Below are 15,788 nucleotides of genomic sequence, written 5' to 3'. Positions count from 1 at the left end.
AAAAGGTTATTTCTGACGAAAATAACTATCTGTTCCATTGAAATTCCGTGTATACGAAGGTTTATGATTTATAAGAAATCACACAAAAAGTACTTTCTGGTTGAAAATGTTGCTTAGTTATGTTTAACACTATTCCTGTGATTAAAATGAACTTTTAGCAAGTGTCCTGACGTCAGCAAAGATGTCCGACGGAAGTGCCAACATAAACAGTCTGAGTTAGAGGTATGTAAAAATAGGCCGCTTGTTTCAAATAACTGGTAGATTGGTCTCTGAAATATGAACATATGAAAACTTTTGACATATCTTTACTAAAATTGTTCATTATTCCCATGAAATATTATGGGGCATTACCTTTTGGGTGGTCTCGGTTACAGCTATATATGCTTTGCCACAACTTGGCACAAGCCCTGCAATGCGGCTTGGTATTCTGAAAGTGAACGATCCAGTTGAGACAGTTGATACACGCTCGTTTATTTCTGCACATTTTATAATGGGTTCTTTAATAATAAAATCAGTACTATTTACCAATAGTGAAAATCATAAACATATCTTTCGGTTTTGGATAGGACGTTTTTCGTACATTTGCATTCCCCCCCCCCTCACTAGCTGTTACATACTGTACCTATATATGTCCTCGCATTATTCCTCCTCTGCACCGTTACTCCCCTTGTCATTAATCCCCCACACAACTATTTATCTGCACCTTTACTACCCACTGTTAAAAATCTGACATATATCGAAATTCTTTATTGTAAAACCTTTGCTGAAAATACCGTGAGCTGAAAACAGAAATTGACTAAATTTTCCAGTATTCATTCAAAAACTGATGAGGGGGTGTATCAGTGTGGGGAAGCAACAGTGCAGAGGCACTTTTATGTGGGAAACATAATTTTGATGAGGGTAGTTATGTTGTAGGAAAGTAGCCATGCTTGGACATAAAGTTTTTGATTTCCAATGTTTTCTTCAGTTCATTTATGTGGTGACTTTGACTGGGCTCCCGTACCTAGATCAATCTAACAGGATTGACCCATCTCCGAAAGGGTTCTTGCTAAATTGTTTTCAGCTTAAGCAACTTAGACGTCTGGCATGTCTACAGAAGCTGCTTAACGATAATTAATTACCCACTAGCAGCTTCAATAGGGTCTGGGAATGGTCCCTTTGATCAATATCACTGTTATTCACCTGAATTAGTATGGGCCGTGGCAATTACTTACTAATTTTTTGATGAAGCTCACTGATATAAAATGAAAGATTGGGCCATTTCACAGTTAAAATTTTTCTGTAATGTCATTTTATATCATCAGTCAATGAACTGGAAAGTTTTTTTGTTTAAAGAAGGAAGAATGAACCAAATTATTCTATCTTTGATATAATAATCCAAATTTAAAATTTTGATTGCTGTGTTAAAAAAAATGTACAGATAGTAATTTTTTATCAAGCACATATATATTGTTAGTTTAGATTCAATATACATATAGGTCTAAGTTCAATTTGTTTCATAGCATAACACTACCTTACACACTCATCATTTCAGTTAGATTTCTGTATATTAGAAATAGGCATGTACTGATATAGATGCTCAACATTGCCTGACAAAAGGCCTACCCATGCAAATATCCATACTTCTCAAACACATCAATTGATTTTGCAGTATAATATAATTATATCTATTAACAAAATGACAAAATGTTACGTAACTTAATACAAATGAATAAGAAAGTGTGTACATATATACATTGACACAGTGTAAAATAAATTAGCTTAACCAGCTTAGATAAACATTGGCACATTGTATCACTATGTGTATTATAAAATATTCATACACAGCTCATATAATTTGCAAATATGATTTTAGGTAGCTTCAAAAAATCAGAAACACCATGAGTTGGTGGGAAGCAGCAGGGTTTTCCAACCTTGCCCAACAGGCTCTGAAAACTGCTCAGAAGAAAATTGACAAGGTGCTTGATATACAGGAAGAAGATGGAGAATTAGATGACACAAAGGGTAAGTTGTCTGCTGATCTTTTTCTTTTCGAGATCTACTCATGTATGTTTTCTGTCTTGCTTAAGTTTCTTTTAAAGATGCTGTTTGCATAAGCTTTTTATTCTTAAATAATATCAGACTATTCGTTATTTATTACTTGATATGAATATACGTGGTATGCTACTGTCAGTTATTTTTATTATGATATTAATATTTGATATTGCCCACATGACATTGAACATCCAGATGTTCAGAAACAGAATAGATTGTGCCAGACACTGCTTTGCTATATACACTTTCTAATGGATTACATTGCTGTTATAGGTCTTGCATCATCTCCAAAAAAGGCATCTTCTCAGTCCAAGAAAACTAGTCAAGAAGATAATTTTTGGAACAGTTGGTCCAGCTCCACTATTTCACAGAAAACTGAAAACAAGGACTCGGACAAAAAATCCCAGCAGTGGAAACAATGGAACTGGTGGAAAGATGATAAGGATAGCGCTGGTAAATTTGACAGTCATCAGACAAGCTCTGAGTCTGTCATAGAGGAAGAACAGAAATCAGAAAGCCTTGAAAACTTAAGTGAAGCTTCATCCCCAAAGTCACTTTCTGTTGGACCTAAGTCACCAACAAGAAAGAGTACTGCTTTAAAGCTGGGGGCTAAAAAGAAAGCACAATATGCTAAAAGCCAGGTGCAACAGAGTGACGGCACAAGTTCTGTATCTATGGAACAGGTAAATGCTGCAGAGGAAATGTTGAATTTTGTTGATTCTGGAAAGGAAACCCTGTCAGAGACTACAGAAACTGAGAAAAGAACAGATGAAATCACAGAACACAAACAAAGTGTGATTGCTGCAGAGGAAAACAATGAGTTAGCTGAAGTACCTGCAAAGCCTCAGCAGATAGGCGAGTGGATGGATAAGTGCTTAGATTACACTGACAGTACAAGTGAAAATGATGTGAAAAAATCAGTTGAAAATTTTGAAGATGCTACTGATGTGACAGAAGAAAAGAATGTGAGTGAGGAAAAAATAGGGGAGTCTGATGGTCCATCAGAAAATATTGAAGGTGTTAATTTTGGTGAAAATGTAATAGTGGGTGCTTTAAAGACTGATACACATGTAGGAAGCAATGAAGAATTGCAGACAGCTCAAGAAGAAAAGACGGACGTTGGTTTCTCTGAAACTTTACCAATTGATCAGAGTGATGATCAGAATGAAGTGAAAGACAGTGGTGATGTATCAAACACTGATGCCATGGCACAGGCTGTTTCAGAAATACTGGAGACTAATCAGGAGAAAGATAAGGAACAAGAATTTTTAATGGAAGACATCTCAGTAAATGACCAGATACCACAAGAAGATGAGCCCAAGAAAGATAACACAGAAATGGATTCCAACAGAGACACTGCAGGAGCAGGAAATGCTCTATGTGTAGATAAAACAGAGGAGAAGAGTGTACCAAAGAGTGAATCTGGCTCTGAGACTGTTGATGTGGAAAAGGTAACTGAGTCTTCAGTTGTGAAAGAGGATAGTTTAACAAACAACGGACTGGAGAGTATTTTAAGAGATCATTCCACAAGCTCTGTATCTACAAGTAGCGATACATCAAGCACCATCACTGTTTATCACAATAATGAACAGAAAGATTCCTCAGACAGTAGTAATAGCATTTTTTCTGACGTCACATATATTAAAGTAAAGGAAACTGAAGAAAGTCTCTGTGGGAGTGACGGCATGGTTAAGGGTGCTGCTGAAAAGGAAGGATATATTCCAAGTGTTGAAAAGGAGGTGAACCTCCCAGAAGGAGAAAGTTCCAAATTGGAAGAAAATCAGAAAGCAGAATTGGATACATCAGAGGACACAGTTACTGTGGAAAATTTGTCCATTTCTGAAACTAAAAATGAGAGTGTACCTGTAGATTGTGAAGAAAGTGATAAGCAAACTGAGGCTACCACAATGGCACAGTCTATGGTGTCATCTTCTAGTAGTTCTTCCTTTGTTAAATGTATGATTGATGATGCAATGGCAGAGAGCACCAAAACAGAGGATTTGGAATCACCATTGTCCAGTGAAAAGTCTGACCTTGTGAAAGTAGAATCCAGTCAGAATAGTGGGCATACTTCTGGGGATGAAATGGATACCACTAATTCTTCAGACATTGAAATCTTGTCCATACCCACACCCAACGGAGATGGAAAGGAAAAACCATTTGATTTGTCCCCACTGCGACAAGCTTTGAGCAGGTAATGCTTAACTAACATCAGGAGTAAGCCTCTCTTTATTTTTACATATATGACCAGTTGTGCATAATATTTTTAAAAGATGTAAATGCCCTAAAACTTGCTTTAACAAATGTTATTTTAAGTAATGTTTTGAATCTAGATTTTTTTGTCAGTAGCATGATCAGTGGGCTTACATGCTGTATGTTTCAGGAGTGTGAGAAGCATGGTTCCTGGACATCGCCGCAATGACAGCCATGACAGTTGTAGCTCTAATGACAGACAGAGCCCAGAAAATCTAGACAGACTGGATTTGCTGGCAGGCAAGAACCCTGACAAAAGGCATGGTTCAAGTAAAGGTAAGCTTGAAAAATTTTAATATAGATTATTTTGAAAATGTTATCTAGCTGTCATTATGCTTTTCATCCACATACAATAACAGCATTAATGTGAAGTAAATTATTCTTTTTAAAGAAAAGGGTCATTGAAGCTGTATCTGAAACAACTTTGTAAAATTACAGTAATGGCTTGATCTGTTTAATGGGGAAAATTATTAATTTTTCAGATGCAAAATTTTGGAATCATTAAAATTATATTTTTATATTGCATGTGGTGCTTTTACTGTATAGAATAGAATTATAGGATAGCCTGTTTTTCAGTTTTGTTGCTGCCATGCAATAGGAATGTTCTAATTTCAAGCATTAATAACCTTAGAAAAGTCTGAATCTATCTGTAAAATTCATAATTTTCTCCTTTGAAAAGGTTAAGTCATCACCATTCTTTATATATACAACACCCATGGATTTAAACACTAATTAAGAAACTAACAGTATTGTTTAGCATGATCAAAGTATTCTTGTCTTTTTATTTAGGTTTTTCATCAGATGAAAGTGAAGATCCTTATCATCCTCAAAAGCTTTTAAAGGTAGGTATACCTAATGCTTGCAGATTTTATTGGTATTTAATACTGCATTTGAATTATTCTGAACCAATGGAATGCTTTTTTATGTAAAGATAGACGTCACTGACAGCCTGTAGGTTTTGCATCATAATTAACAGGTAGCATGTATGTAATGAAGCATGTAAATGGATATTTATCTTATAAACTTACTTAATTTTGCATGAGAAGTAAAATAGGATATAATGGGTTCTAATAACAAATATCAAATCAAAATAAACATTACAGATGCAAGTAGACTATAAATTTTAAGCGCTTTGCAATGTGATGTTGCCTTGTGCAATCTGTGTTAATTCATGAAAGTACTGGTGGAATCGGAGAATGTAGTTATTTCTCACTGTTATGAACCAAGATAATTAGTTATATTTCCTAAAATAAAATTTGGTTTAGTATCCCTACAGTAAGGTAAAAATGAAATAATCATATTAGTGAGTCAAAGTATAATAATGAGTTGGTTTCAAATCTAAATAAGTATCTGATTATGATATACTCACCATAGAAAACCAGTGCACCTTACTGACATTTAATATGATGTTGATGGATGGCACAAAAGAGGGATCTAAACTGCTGCCTATGATGAGCAAAACATAATCAGGTATCATGCTGAAAAGATACCTAACAAATCTTGATAATCCCTCTCAACTGAAAACAGTTTTGACAAAAAGACTTCACCAATGTTGATGACAATAAGGCCCTTGTCACTGAGTGGTATACTTTAGTGATACAGTTGTAACAGTACACTTTGAGGGGCCTTAAAGTTCACTTCCTACAGTGGGTGAAAATTTATGAATTGACCATGTAGTGCTGGGGAGCTCTTTGTAGGTGCCTCCACAATAGTCAAGCTATTAAGGGTTTCGGAATGTTATAAAAAGACCCACATTTGGCAAAATAGCTTTTACCCTTGTCTTTTATGTGAAATACTTATCTTAATATTAGCGTAATAAAAATAGACACTTCGTTGATAGCTGGGAGGGCGAGGAAGACCTGTGTGAAAGTGATATTACTGTTTTCACCCAAAAAATCCTGCTGTCACACAATCAGCTTGAATCAGCAAATTTTCCCCAATGAATTTTTCATGCCCCAGCATTATCTTATAACATGAAAGTGTATGTTTCCACAGTATCTACTAGTATGCAGATACAGAAAAAACATCTTAATGTACAAAACTCTGTTAAGTTTTCAGTCTCTCAAAATGTACCCATGCAACTGTATCGTCTAAGTAAATCATTCAATGAGAAAAAGGCCTCATATTAAACACCATTCCTACTGTAGCGATTCCCTAATTTTCTTTGCCAGTCAATAGACCCTAACCTTCCCAATGCTGAACTGGCCAAGGTAAGCTGGGTGCACAGTGTGCTCTCTGTTAAAGCTGCTATCTGCTTATTATCATGCCTTGCAAAGTCTTAAGAAACTGAAAGTCCTTTTCTCAACAGTTTTCAAGATCGGTGGCCCCGTTTTGCAAAGAGTCTAAAAATTGATGTAAACTTTTAGGCCAAAAACTTGGCCTATTTCAGTTTTTTGCCTCTGAGGAAGACTCAAGATATTTTGGAGAAAACTGATGAAAACAGGATGTGATACTGATGGAAATCCTTGAGAACATAATGTCTGATATGGAAAATCAAAATTCTTTTAATTTTAATATGGTTCTAAGGTAAATCAGGATGATTCAAGATGAGATTTACTGCTTGATTTTTTATATTAACTTTTACAAATGGAACATGATGTTTACATTTCATATATTAGACATTATTGGTAGGTTTTTCATCACCTATAATTTTCTTATGGACTTGCAGCTTTCTTGACTTGGTTGGACATTTTCAGTGTATTGAGGATCTATAACCCTAACATGATTATGGAAGTGCCAAAAATAAGCAGGCAATTTCCTACATTTATTGGTGTATTCCATCTTTTAACTGATGAAGTTAGTCACATGAAATGGTGTTGGTGAAAGAAAAAGTTCAATTTTTTAATTTGGCAAGAGGAAATTCATCGAATTGGACAATCATTTTAAATCAACCTTTCCTTGATTTATAGAGATGAGGCAAATGTTTTAAGTGGCAGATGCAAGCTAAGCCTGTAATGCAATTATGAAAAAATTATGTGAAGACACTTTTTCAAAATATTAAATTTACTTAATGATTGGATAGCATTTTTTAATGTTTGCACAGGCTTGCTTGTGTCACAGCTTGTTGGTATGATTTGGAAATAAAATGCTTACAAATGGTAAAATGTTCAGTGAAAATAACAATTGGATCATTATGAAAGGATGATGTGTTACATTAAGGGATATTGATATATTTATAATACATTTTAATCAGTTCCAAGAAATAAGTTAAATATGTGGTATCAAGCACATGACATGTTCCTTAAATGTTTTATGTGCACATTTTTTTGTAACTGTGATTGACATTTGCATGAATTTCAGTTTGCTTCTAATGTTTATTGGTAAATAAAAGATTTCTTTTAAGTGTATGTTGGAACTCGAGTAATAAAATTTGTGCATTCTTTTTTCGATAACACCAATTGGAGAGTACACTGTTTGTTTTGTGATGTGTGCATAACATGTTTGTATAGAAGAAAATGACATTCTCTCTATCTCTATCTCTGTCTCTCTCTTTCTCTCAGAGCTTTTTGCTCTCTGGTTTATGATACTTCCTCATTTATATTAATGTTGTTTCATATGCCTTTTTTAGACCAATTTAATCCTTTCTGAAATAAATTTTAATCATATTTATCCTCCTGATATATTTTATAATATTAAGTCAGAACTGTATCTCTCTGGGCAGCATATTGTTGATGAGTGAAGGTGTAAGACATTTTATTATCTGTTGGCTGAATATCAAGTTTGCCATTTTAGAAACTAGCTGAAACTGCAGAAATTTTAGAAGCAAGAGAGAACAAGCTGCTTCAGCAAAGCAAGGAAAACATGGACCTGTCAGAAGAAAATTCTATTTTGAGAAAGTAAGAAAATGCTTTGTAAAAATTGCATTTTTGTTCTTTAAATTGGTTTTTGTCTTGTTGCATCCTTTCGGAAATATATTCTTTCAAGTGTTCCAAAGAGGTGGCAGCCTTTGATGGGTAAAAATTATGTTTGATTTATATCTCATTATCTAGCCAACTGCAACAAATGCAGAAATCTCATGAAGAGGAGTTGACAGATGTGACAACACTGTCAGAAGAGTTTGGACACAGACTCACTGAAATGGAAAAGAAGCTGCAGGCAGCTTATAAGGTAATCATGTTGCATGTATCCGGTTGTGTGTGTGTGTGTGTATGCGTCCTTTTACAGTATGTTACAAAAGTGGCTAGTCATATAGCAACATTAATTTCACTCTTTTGAACGTGAAGTTTGAAATGGGAGTAATACTTTAGGGAAATTAAATATAACAATTTATTATTTTTCTTTGCAGGAAAGAGACAATATGAAGAGGCAGTTGACATCAGCTGAAGAGGAGCTGAAGAAAAAGTGTGTTTTACGTTGTACCTTCATTATTTTTTTATCTAAATAATGTTTGATTTTTTTCTCAGAAATTAGATTCCCCCCTCCCTATATGAAACAGTAGTGTCATGCTTAAATCAATACAAGTAGATAATTTAATCATTACAAGAATATAAGTTAGAACTGATGCATTTCCCCACTATTTTTCATCAAATTTTTGTTTTCTTGTTTGTAAAGGATCCGTGACCGTCAGACAATACAGTTAATGAAGGAGAAGGATGAGCAAATTGCTGAGCTGTTGGAGGAGGGTTTGTACAATGTATAATTCTACCTAAACGTTGCCCATTTGACAGTTAGATAATTAGCTTCACCAAGGAATTTATGTTTTATCCTCTGTTATTTACTAGCTAACAGCCACACTCAAAACAGATAATGGAACATCGATAAAATTTTCTGGAAATTTAGTAGATTTTGGTGATAATCCATTATTTGATTGACAAATAAAAATTAATGAAAAATGAAGTCTGCTGAAAGTGTCATGTATGCAGTTGCAACTAAAGAGTTTTTCAAGAAGTATTTCTTTTCTTTTAGGTGAAAAATTATCAAAACAACAGCTTCAGAGCAATAATATCATCAAGAAGCTGAGAGCCAAAGAAAAAGAGAGTGAGAGCTTGATTAAGTCAAAAAAGTAAGGATGGACAAGCCTTCCTGGCTTCCCAGAGATAGTGAATATGACTTTCCCCAGAATACCTTTCACTCTGTATTCTCTAAATTTTGTATTAAAAAGAAACTAATGCAATAGATTCTTATGAATCACTTACATCACAGATATGTCAATATATGTGCCATAATACCAGTGAGAATATTTACATGTATTTTACATGTCCATTTAGGCAAAAAGTTGAAGAGCAAGCAAATGAGATATCTCATCTAAAAGAAGTGCTAGATTCTAAAGAAGTTTTGGAAAAGAAACAGACAGGTATGTAATTGATTAGTTGGTTATGTAGTGAGTATAGAACATATCAAATGAGTACTTAACTTATTTACAAACCATTAAATAAATTTTAATGTTATTATGAAACAGATCTTAATATAAGTTGGCAAAGGACCATTACATAATGTTGCACATGTTTCCCTTTGACAACTGTCACATTAATTTTACACTTAATTTATAAAAGCCATGGTGTAATACCATTCTTTTTAGATGCAATCAATCAACTGAATGCAGCAGTTCAGAAGCAGGAAAAAGAGATTTGGAAATTAAAGGTATGAAAAAAGACCAGCAATAACATTTAAGAAAATGATTTGAAAAAATTAACTCTGGTTGGCTATATAGGTAGTATATAGCATATTGATTAAGACGTAAGGTACCAAATTAAAATAATGAAGTATATAACATGCTATCTTTTGAATACTGCCTAATTTTGTTTCGAATTGGTGTAAGAAAACTATTTGAAGTTAATAAATTTGATAAAAATTAGGCTCTGCAAAAGTAAATGTTTTGTTCTGTAATAGGTTTATCTGCTTAAAATGAAAATATTTGTATCAATTTCAGAGCGAGTTAGAGGATGCAGCAGAGAAGAACAGAAGTTTACAATCAATTTTAGACAGTTCCTACAAGTAGGTGTATTGGCAACTTTTGATTCTGTTTTTTATACAGTGATCTGGGTCATAGATTTTGAGACTTACCAGTCTAGTTTAAAAATGATATAATACCAACATGGGTTTTTTTTAATCTCCCAACCCAGCTGCAATCAAATCTTTGAATAAAGGGCCACTTTGGGACACAGAGTGACTCCTTGATTTGGAAGGGATGGGGAACAAAATTTGGAATTCGGAAAAGATTCCACCAATGTTTAATGTATTCATTGGGTCGTTTCAGGGAAATAGTAGAATTGAAGAAAGCCAATATTGCCAAAGACAGTCAAGCACAAGAGCTGGCACTGAGTACAGAGATGCAAGCAAAAGAAGAACTAAGACTCAACTTAGAGAAGCAGCAGCAGCAAGCCAAGCTAGAGAATGAATCACTGATGATGCAGGTACTAAAAAATTATCTTATGTATAATGTATAAACCTTTTTATATGGACTTCCATAAATTGAATGTTGATACTGTCAGTCAGCTGATTAAACAATCTCTTGTCCATTACCCAGCCTGTTGATATTTCACAAAAAATGTGAGCAAGTAATACACACATTGGCACCTTGCATACAACTGCCTTTTTACTGTTATTGCAATAGTACATATTCCTTAATGTTATATAAGAAATAATTTTGAGGGTTAATTCATTGATTTTTATCCTTCTTTATAGATCTAGGGATTACTCAGGCTATAGTTAAGGAGCTCTGTCCTTGGTTGGTTATTTTGCTTTTTCTCTCCAGGTGGAAGACTTGAGACTTGGTCTGTCTAGAATGGAAAAGGAGTATGGTAGAAGAGAGGATATGTTGCGCCAAGAAATATCAGATGCACATCAGGTGAGAGTAGTGCAGTGTCAGGTGTAGACATGTTATCCTTTGTAAAAATTTTTAATGTGTGGTTTGAAAAGATTTTTGTTATGTTAAATTGTATTGATTTATTAACTTTTATTAACTATTATTAACTTTTATAGACTTTTAATGCTGAGCAGAGTGCTACTTTTAGCCCTCTGCTTTCATCTTGATAGAAATTACTTGCATTACAATGATATATTATTATCATGTTTCAGTTTCATTGAAAAACTCTGAGACAATTTGGTTTAACTTCAGTTTTGTAATCTTCTGTTTCAGAGACTGCAAGAGGCAGAAAGCAGAAACAATACACTCACGCAGAGTGTCAGTGTAGCTACAAGACCCTTGTTACGACAAATTGAAAATCTGCAGTCCACTTACTCCGCTCAGTCATCTTCCTGGGAGGGCTTGGAAAAAAATCTTACAGAAAGACTGCGTAAGCCAATTTTCACAATGGATTTTTTAACTTTGCTTGAGTGTGAAAAATGGCATTTGTACACAAACTGTATAATGCCATCCGGTCTTAAAACAAACACACATAAAAAAGTTTTTGTCTCTCCCAGGAGCCTTGTTTCCATTCATCTATACCATACCTTTGAGAAAGCATGCCAAATTTTTTTATTAGAAGTATGATTCGTTAAACTTTTCTATTTGAGACAATCATTTGCTCTGAACTGATGACCTGAAACTGGATGATCTTTGGAATTTGTCTCATAAATCTCATTTTTTATTGCAGATGATGCCCAGAGTCAGTTGGCAGTGGCTGTGGAGAGAGAGAGAACAGCTAGTGAGAAAGTACTTGAGCTCCAGTCTAAAGTTTCAGCCTTGGAAACACAGAATGCCTCACTGAGACAGGAGAAGTCCAGGTTAATGGCTCAACTTGAAATGGAAAAAGCAAAAGTGGAAATGCTTGAGGATGCAAAGAGCAGGTACACACAGTTTTAATGCACAAGTATTGGTCTGAAAATACATTGTGAATGTAGATAGCATTATGGTCTTGGCACATCTTAGTATGAGAAAAATATTTGAAACTTTTGAAAATTTGGCTGTTGATGTAATAGCATTTCAGTATTTTTTGACACCAAAAAGGATATATATTTCCTTTGCTGTCATTATAGAGTACAGAAACTTTAATGACTTTGTAGTCAATCACATTTTTTGGCTTTTTCTCATTACAGTGAATAGTTCTAAAATTGTATGTACATTTAAAATTTTTGATATTTCAAAACTGTCAACTTTTGAAGTCACTTGGAAAATGCCTTTCACACAGTGTGCCTTAATTCTTAATTAATATCAGAAAGGAAAACAATGTTGTACTCATTGTTATTCAGCACAAACACTGTTTTGATAACAAAATTGCCATTTTACTGTTTTAAAATGGGCATGACAGGATTGTATTACAAAAGGTTACTTTGCCATTTTATGAACTTTATTACGTTTGCAGTTGATTAACCTATCGTAATTCTTTACAGTGAGAGTGTACAGTATGAAGCAATGAGGCATAATCTAGAAAAAGAACTTGCAGAAGTCAAAAAGGAAAAGGTGAATTTGAAAGTCTGTGGTCTATAATCTTTTAAATTGTTAATTTACACCTAATGACTGCACTTGCAACATTTGGCATTACAAATGAGATCTCAGATGTGCTGTAAGACTTTCTTGTTGAAATTCTTGATAGTATATATATGGGAAGAGGGGGGATGCAGAGCATCAAACGATTAACGTAAATATTCTACTCATTTAACAATATAATATTCTTTGTGCTTTTAATAAAATTATTAATTGTAAGATAGTCAGCATATGATTTACTTCAGATCCTTGTGGAAAACCAACTTGAAATGGAGAAGTTGAAATTGGAAGCCGAGAAGAAAAAGCTTCTCATTGCTCATGATCAACTAAATGAAAAGGTATGAAATAGTTATTGCATCATCTACTGATATATGTACAGAAATAAAACAATGTTACAACTTCACTGTCCTGGAAAGTTTGATTCAACTCCATTAATTTCAAAATAAGAATACTTAATTTCTTAGTTTAAGAATTCTGTTATTCATATACTTTCACACTCTGAATGTCTCTTGACATCAACTAAAACAGTCAGTGGAGGTCAAAATAAAAGTAGTGATTTCAAACAAATGACCAAATAAAGATGAAGAAGATAACATTATATATATACCAATTATACATATATATAACATATTTGTATAATGGTAGCACAATTTTTAAGAATTAGACTTAAATTTCCAGGAACTTCAGTTGGCCAGACAGAGTCCCAAGGCTCCATCACCAGCACCTCAATCAGCATCCAGACAGCAGAGCTTCAGCAGTTCTGTGGGAGAGGCATCAGGATTGATGCAGGTACATGTTTATGTCAGTATTAATTAATATTATATTGTCAGAGATGGTCCACTTATTTCTGTAATTATTTTTTTATATCTCATCTTTAATTATCAGAAAATACTTGTTATTAATATATGTCATTAAGCGATTTTGTCTTGAAAGAGAGAATTAATCCTATAATTATCAAATGTGCAGATACAAGATTGTGCCCTCTCTGTGAGAGCATTCTGGATTTAAATCTACCTGGAAACTCAACTCTGTAACTAAAACCACAACAGTGTACCTGTTTGAAGGCTCATGTTAGCTGGCTAAAGAGATTTTCAGTGGACTATAAAACATAATGTGGACGATATGATGTAAGCAGTGAATGTGTTGAATTTCTTAGGATGATGTTCTGGAGAGATCTCTTTACCTGGCAGCCGCTAATGGCAATAAGGTGTCTCTGTATGAAAGCCTGCGTCAGTCAGGGGCTGCAAGTGTCCTGGAGAATTTGCAAGCCCAGCTTAAACAGAAAGATGGAGAGGTGATGCACTTACAGGTATGCTTTTGCCTTTTGTCGCCTCCTGTAAAGTGACAAGTTATGATATATTGTTGATCAAGTTAAAAATTAGTGACCAGTAATAATCCTTGTGCTGATTATACAAATTTCCATAAAGAGAAGGTCATCATCATCATCATTTAGAGCCTATGGTGTTCCACTGTTGGACAAAGGCCTCAGCATGCTTTTTCCATTGTTTCCTATCCTGAGCCTCGGATTTCCAGTTTGGCCAAAGTTTCTTCTTCCAAGACTTCCAGTAGTCATCTAATTCATCCCTCCATCGTTCGACTGGTCTTCCTCTTTTCCTTTGTCCATACCTTGGGGTCCATTCTGTAAGCCTGATTGTCCACCTATTGTCCTTCATTCTTTTGACCCTTTTAATTTTTACATTAAAAAACGGCCTTTTTAAATGGCTCTAGTAACCTTTATAAAATTCCAGGATGAAATTACACAGCTTGAAAGAACCAGAGAGGCCATGGCAAGAGAATTGGTTGAACTCTCTACCAGAAATGAACAATTAGAGGAAGAGGTGAAGGAATTGCCAGAGATCCGGCAGAAATTCACGGTAAATTTGAGTCTTGTTAGTCATTCAGAAGCAACTGCAACTTGAACCAAGTAGCCTTTCTGGTGATCACATTTGAAAGCACAAGAGTTGTATTTTAGAATACAACTATAAGCAGTCAAAACTACCAGTTCAAAAGTGAGCTTCCTGTGCTAAAAATGGAGGATTTTAGTGAAAAGAAAAGCATACTTATGCATACTAATGTGTGCGCATATTCATTCTTAAATTGAGAAATCAATGAATGCAGGCACTTATATTAATTTAAAGAATTTGAGAGTAGAGGTATTAACAAATAAATTTCTAAAAACTTTTAGGACTTGGACCAGCGCTACAATGCACTGCTACAAATGTATGGTGAAAAAGTGGAAGAGGCAGATGAACTGAGATTGGACCTGCATGATGTAAAGGACTTGTACAAAACACAGGTAAATTTATTTGGTTTATGTGGAAAATGGGTATGTATTAGATGCCTTCAGTTAAAGACGATAGAATTAGAAATGAAGTTATCAAAAAGTTCAAAAACCACATGAAAGGGGAATTGGTAAACATAACGTTATAAATATGTCAATGTTATATAGACTATATATGCAAATTTGATTTTATTGAGGGATTTAAAAAGTTGATGAAGTTCACTTTTTAAAAATCTCCATATTAAATTCAGAAATACATCTGCCAAAGCATAAGTGATAGTATGGGGTGCCTGTAACTTTTTTTAAACAAAACTGGAAATTTATATTTCAGATTGATCTGCTTTTTATGAACCAATCATCTTAAACAAAGTCTGAAGAGCAACCTGTGATACGTAACAGAGCCCTGTCTGCATGATGTGATTGAGTGCAATACCTGTCAGCAGATGGGATCATAAAGCATGAAGACTGTACTGAAATGTGCATCACCTGTGTGGGAATAATTAGTGTAAATGCTTTTGTATGCATCCATAAAATGTCTGCTAAGTAGCTCAAGTATACAAAAGTAAAAACAAACTACATTTATTTTTATTTTAGGTTATTTCTTTCCAATTTTAAATTGATTTCCTCTGTTTTCAAGCATTGGTGTTGTGTTACCTCAAGGTGTAAATGAGGTGTGCGGGCTCTTATGTGGGCATTGGGGAATGCTGTCCATTTAAGAATAACATTTGAGCTGGGTAAATTAGAGAAACAATAACCAATGTGATGTTAACTTGTGATGGTGTAAATGATGGGATTTTGTTTCAGTGGGAATAAAGGATTTAAAAAATATGAAATTTGTTTTTATCCAAGAGCAAA

General features: G+C 34.3%; 1 protein-coding gene across 3 annotated transcripts; it reads left to right on the top strand.

The window, feature by feature from the left end:
* The first annotated feature begins 61 nt into the window (after positions 1-61).
* LOC106168351 (uncharacterized) lies at positions 62-15,766 on the top strand. Of its 3 annotated transcripts, none has more exons than XM_087004961.1 (25): positions 62-222; positions 1,856-2,004; positions 2,308-4,228; positions 4,421-4,563; positions 5,077-5,129; positions 6,459-6,497; positions 8,020-8,123; positions 8,277-8,394; positions 8,573-8,628; positions 8,839-8,909; positions 9,193-9,289; positions 9,495-9,580; positions 9,806-9,867; positions 10,157-10,221; positions 10,484-10,640; positions 10,982-11,074; positions 11,366-11,522; positions 11,823-12,015; positions 12,559-12,628; positions 12,898-12,990; positions 13,331-13,441; positions 13,809-13,961; positions 14,401-14,526; positions 14,838-14,948; positions 15,265-15,766. In XM_087004961.1, the coding sequence occupies exons 2-25, from the start codon at positions 1,881-1,883 to the stop codon at positions 15,295-15,297; spliced, it is 4,236 nt and encodes a 1,411-aa protein (XP_086861087.1). In that variant the 5' UTR covers positions 62-222; positions 1,856-1,880; the 3' UTR covers positions 15,298-15,766. The 3 variants fall into 3 exon arrangements, with proteins under 3 accessions (XP_086861087.1, XP_013402836.2, XP_013402837.2); XM_013547382.3 differs by having other exon boundaries at positions 4,418-4,563; XM_013547383.3 differs by lacking the exon at positions 6,459-6,497 and having other exon boundaries at positions 4,418-4,563.
* The last annotated feature ends 22 nt before the right edge of the window (positions 15,767-15,788 follow it).

Source organism: Lingula anatina, chromosome 2, assembly GCF_051362555.1.
Source record: "Lingula anatina isolate TDL-2025a chromosome 2, LinAna3.0, whole genome shotgun sequence".
Classification (NCBI taxonomy): domain Eukaryota; kingdom Metazoa; phylum Brachiopoda; class Lingulata; order Lingulida; family Lingulidae; genus Lingula; species Lingula anatina.
Note: the sequence above shows the minus strand (reverse complement) of the source record. Positions and strands in the feature narration are given on the sequence as shown.

Bases quoted from the DNA above. Each gene is read 5' to 3' on its own strand.
- LOC106168351 (XM_013547382.3), top strand. From the start codon at position 1,881: ATGAGTTGGTGGGAAGCAGCAGGGTTTTCCAACCTTGCCCAACAGGCT. The intron at 2,005-2,307 runs GTAAGTTGTCTG...TTGCTGTTATAG, and splicing joins AGAATTAGATGACACAAAGG to GTCTTGCATCATCTCCAAAA. The intron at 12,016-12,558 runs GTACACACAGTT...AATTCTTTACAG, and splicing joins CTTGAGGATGCAAAGAGCAG to TGAGAGTGTACAGTATGAAG.